This window comes from Olea europaea, chromosome 11, assembly GCF_002742605.1.
Source record: "Olea europaea var. sylvestris chromosome 11, O_europaea_v1, whole genome shotgun sequence".
Taxonomy (NCBI): domain Eukaryota; kingdom Viridiplantae; phylum Streptophyta; class Magnoliopsida; order Lamiales; family Oleaceae; genus Olea; species Olea europaea.
In genome coordinates, this window is record NC_036247.1 from 25308634 (window position 1) to 25313807 (window position 5174).

General features: G+C 37.4%; 1 protein-coding gene across 2 annotated transcripts in view; it reads right to left on the bottom strand.

Annotated features, from left to right (window-relative positions):
* Positions 1 to 2814: 2814 nt before the first annotated feature.
* The window catches only part of LOC111403851 (FT-interacting protein 1-like), a 9336-nt gene continuing 6976 nt past the window's right edge, over positions 2815 to 5174 (bottom strand). The window contains exon 3 of one of the 2 annotated variants that reach the window (XM_023032483.1): positions 2815 to 5169. In XM_023032483.1, the coding sequence (XP_022888251.1) occupies positions 3035 to 5169 (2135 nt within the window). In that variant the 3' untranslated portion in view covers positions 2815 to 3034. The remainder of the gene's footprint in view (positions 5170 to 5174) is intronic. The other variant, XM_023032484.1, reaches the window with a different exon arrangement.

The window sequence follows — 5174 nt, forward strand, 5'->3', positions numbered from 1 at the left end:
TAATGAATCACAAAGAAATAAAATTTATGTGGAATCCTAAATTCAAGAAAACCATCGGTAGAGGCTGAATTCACTATAATTAATAATAAGGAGTTACAAAAACGATCTCTTTGGAGCCAATAACTAATTGGATAGTTGGTTAATTCCAATATGTGTTGTACACCACATATTTATAACCAAAGAATCCCTGACATACTAGGAGAATTAATTTATGAAGAGTTTAATATAAGGCGAAGTCCCAATACAATGAATAAAACAAATAATGGAGAATTTTTGATGAAATAGGAGTCAAATTAACCCTGGACTCCTTCAAGACATCTTCAAATTTTAAGACCAACTCCCAATACTTCTCCATCAATATTTACAATAAAATACTAATTAGAATTTGAGTCTCAATCTAATTCTAACAAACTCCACCTTGACGCAAATTCCACTACACTGGGTAAAACTTAACTCTTCAACAAACTCAAAAAATAATTCTTCAAGTATAACACTCTACATAAATTACTCCACATTTTCCACCACGCCCCTTCCGAGCATACCATGCCCCTACTGGGCATGCTCAACAAATGTGAACTAAATCTAAGCCTCGATTACCATAAATACTACCTTGCTCGTGAATCTTGCTTGAATCATCCCGTTCACTTTCAACTCCAACCGAGTCACCAAACTTGCTTGAATCACCACGAACACTTCCAACTCTACCTTAGTTGTCAAACCTGCTCGAGTCACCGAAGCAACATGACCAACAAGATCACAAATAGCTCCACCTGAGCTAATGGGAAGTTCTTCAATATCATTGCTCAAATCACCACGAGCAACCTAATCACAATCAACTCTACCCGAGCTACCGCTTATCGGTTCGATGAACTATAGTTGCATCCAAAGTCATTGTTGAACCTTCCAATCATATAATCGATCCTTACATTGCTTCTCCTCCAACATCAAAATAAAAAATCTACCATAACAAAAATTTTGTTTTTTATCCGAAAGTAGAACTCAAATTTATACTTTTCATTCCTAAAAGAGTCAACCTTGTTCAAACCTCCCTATAATCACCAATTTGGCACTCTTAAGAACTGCCAAAACTTTGGCTCTGATACCATTCATTATATTTCGAACCAGATCCGAAACCTCTTTGTTGAAAGCGAAATAGCTCTGATAACAATTCGTTGTGAATTGGGCCAAATAATTAAAGACAAGAAAATGTCGAAATACGAAAATAATGGATCACAAAGAAAATAAGATTTACTTGGAGACCCAAATCCGAAAAACCATGAGTAGAGGCAAATAATTCGCTATAATCAATAATAAGAAGTTACAAATGAATTCTTTGGACTAATAATTAATTGGACAATTGGTCAATTCCAATATATGCAGTACATCACATATTTGTAACCAAAAAATCTCTAACATACTAGGATAATTAATACATGAAGAGTTTAATATAAAGTAAAGTTTCAATACAATAGATAAAACTAATAATGGAAAATTTGAAATAAAATAGGAGTCAAATTCACCTTGGACTTTTTTAAAACATCTTCAAGTATACAACACTCCCAATATTACTCCAACAGTGTTTCCCATCATATACTAATTAGAATTCAAATCACAATCTAATTCTAACAATCTATAAAAGTATCAAACTTCTCACACCACAGTTTCGGGATTTGTTTAAGACCTTGCAACTCTTTTAAAGTTTGCATACCATTTTTTTTTTTCCTTTCCATGTACTTTAAAACCTTGTGGCTACTTCATGCAAAATTTCTTCCTTCAAACCATCATGAAGAATGTTGTCTTTACATCCAATTGCTTTAGATGCAAGTCTTCTTTTACCACTAGTCCAAGTACTGTTCTAATTGCAGTTAAGTTTACCATATGAAAGAAAAATTTACTGTAGTTAGTCTTCTTTTTGTTGAAATCCCTTGTTTGCATAGACTTTTTTTCCTTTTGATAAATCTGTCAATTGCTATATTTGATTGGAGAATAACTAGTCCATTTTATTCCTTATAGGCGACTCCTACTTGATTGATTCATCAGCCTGAACAGCTGTGCTATAATTTTCTGTCAATTAATAAAATATAATGCATTGTGAAATATCTCCGTGGAATGGTCTTCATTATATTGATTCCATTTTAAGATAGTACTTCTTGAAATCATCATTCATATATTCTCCCGCATTATCTGATTATAAACACTTCACTTCAAATCTGTTTCATTTTTAAACATCGTCTTTCATCTTTTAAAGGCATCAAAGGTATCAGATTTATTTTTCTTGAAATAAACCCATACCTTCACGCTTGAGTCATCAATAAATGTCACATAAAATTTGAAAATTCCAAGGAAAGTACATTCTTCAGTAATATAGGCCAAATATTTAGATTTTGACGACCTTTCCGTATCATTTAGGAAGAGGAGTACGCTTGGTATGTGACATGCATATAAAAAAGTTGTTTGAAATTTAATTAAGTGTAACGTCTAAAATTAGTTATATTGAGAGATCAAAGTCTACTTTATGTGGTAAGAATGAAATTTTATAGGCTCTTGTTTGGTCCCAGTTATTTTTAAATATATTTTGCTCTTGTTTGATCCCCGTTATTTTTAAATATATTAAATTAAGTTGAAGTTCCCCAAACATCCATATGAACCAACTTCAATATTGTAGCTTTCGCTCCAAGGGAAGTAACAGTTGATGGTCCCCAAACTACAGGTGTATGCTACAGAATGTAAAAAGAATATTACATAGCTCTCTCTCTTTACTCCCCAAAATTGAAGGATTTCAATACAAATTGCTTAAACAATAAGGAAAGATCGAGTCCGAATCCAAAGCAGACAATCTTATTCAACTAAATTACAAATCTAGAACAACATTACAACACAGGATCACATTTTATTTTGGTCTAAAACATCAAGACCCCATCAAATTGAGTTGTTAGAAATTGAAAGTAACGTACAATAACTCAAATTTTACAGCTTGGTGAAACAGAGTAAACAAGCTCGATTTTCTTCAGCATCTTCTTCAAGGAGTGAAAGACTACAGCATGCAGTCTGCTTTTGATGGTAATCTTCTGAAGTAATTAAGTGGCACCGAAGGAACTTTTTTACGAAACCTAGGGTGTCTTAACACATAGAACCCTGCGAGAAGGGCCACCACTTGGAAAGGCGTAACGTATAGAACAATGGCAGCAACAAAACAGAAAATCACAAACAAAGCTGTAGCTCTCGGGTCGCGCCAGTTCAGCAGAGACTGCATCCTCTCCCCTTGTGTTGCCATGTCTCCGACCACTGTCTGAATTCGTCCTGCAATGGTTCTTAAACGGTCATACCTCATTTTTACAATATCTGAGGCACGAGAAGTTGGAAACGAATCGAATTCCTCGTCTAGTTCGTCTGGATGAGCATTATCAGCACAAGAGAGGCGAGTATCCATGTGGGGAGGATGTCTAGGCCTCCATCTATAGTACCAAACTCCAATCAAGAATAAGTAAAGGAAAATAGTTGGTAGAATAAGCTCCGGATACAAAACCAATATTAAAAACAGAATGTGAATTAAGACAGTTGTGATGGGGTTCTTCCATTTGCATAATTGATCGAACCATTTCCCAACAGCAATTAACCCACTTAAAGCCGCCATAATTCTGAAAAAGTTAGCTTTACTTTTTCTCACACTCCACACTTGCGCACCCAGATCCAGCATATACCCTACCACCTCGTTCTTCAAAGGTGGCTCAGCACGACTCAGCTTCGCGCAAACAATATCAGTCGCCTGGTGACGCAACTTGTTAAGCTGAAGCACAGTTAACGGGAGATGATAGTGCATCTTGGGCAACAGCGGTTGTGAGTACATGTGCATCATATTTATTAAGGACAAGCAAGTAAATCTCACAGCCAAATGAATTTCACCCATCTTTTTCACACCCGAAGGCTGTAAAACTAGAAGAGGATATGAATGTGTGTACACACGATCTGTTTCTAGAGTTGAAAGCCGAATCCTAACCTTTCCTATCCGCGATTCCTTTCCTTCTCCACCAGGCAAATTTCCATTATCGAATACACCAATAGTTAAGACCGTGCAAGGATCATAAACTTCCCAAGTGTACTGCTCATTCCATTTGGGGGAAAGACTGTTGATAATTGTCCTCGTCCTGACCCACTTCAGCCCGTATTTAGCAACGCAGTAAGCATCTGTCGTTGCCTGACCATCTACTGTCTTCATCGGTGATAGCCCCTCAGCATTCAAAACACCCAACTCGAGAATCCCAATGCTCGACTTCCATAATTGTTTAGCTGTTGGTTTAAGATCGCTACTATAATGAGTCGATTCATCCAAAACATGGTAACCACCATCCAAAGAAATTCTTGCGTGAATCTTGCTGTTGAACTTCCCTTCCTTCTTTTCTCCTTCAACCAAAAGTTTTTCCAGATTATACCACCTTGTATTGACAGGTTTATTGTCCACCCTCTTGTCCACATACTTTAAAGGAATTGCACATCTTCCAAGAACTTCAGTTTTGTTGGGAGCAACCCTGTCTTCCACACTCAAAATCAACGGTGCCTCGAATGGCTCTACAGCCACAAACATCAGATCCTCATTCCACATAGGATTGATACTCCGACTCGTGGAAACTTGTGTAGTAAGCCCTTCATTTCCCAAAATGGCCTTCACATAAACTTCTGGAAACCTACTTTTATCGCTTGGTTGCAAGTCTTGAGCTTCAATCACGTTTACTCTCAGATACCACAGCTTAGGTGAGGGGTAGACCTTTGACCTTATACTCGAAAGGCTGTCCACACCACCAACTGCTACACTATCCGAAAGCCACGCCTCGGGAAATGCTTCATCAGCTTGAGTGCCCATCCAAACAGCCAACATGACCTCTCCTTTAACCTTATCACCCTTCCTATCCTCCAACCTAAACCACTGTGGGGCCAGAGGACTATCTGGGGGAACCCTTTTAGGAATCACATTCAAGTCAAACAGAACCCGACCCATAAAATCATCCTTCACAACATCCTTATCTTTCACTGTAACCTCAACGATCGAGGCCTGAAGCCGATCCTTCGAGAAAGCAAACACCTGATTCCACTCCGGGTTTGACTTCTTTTCAAAATGACGGGTTACACCCTTATAGTTTCCAAGCTTAACCTCAACATAAGGGTCACAGCTACCCGTA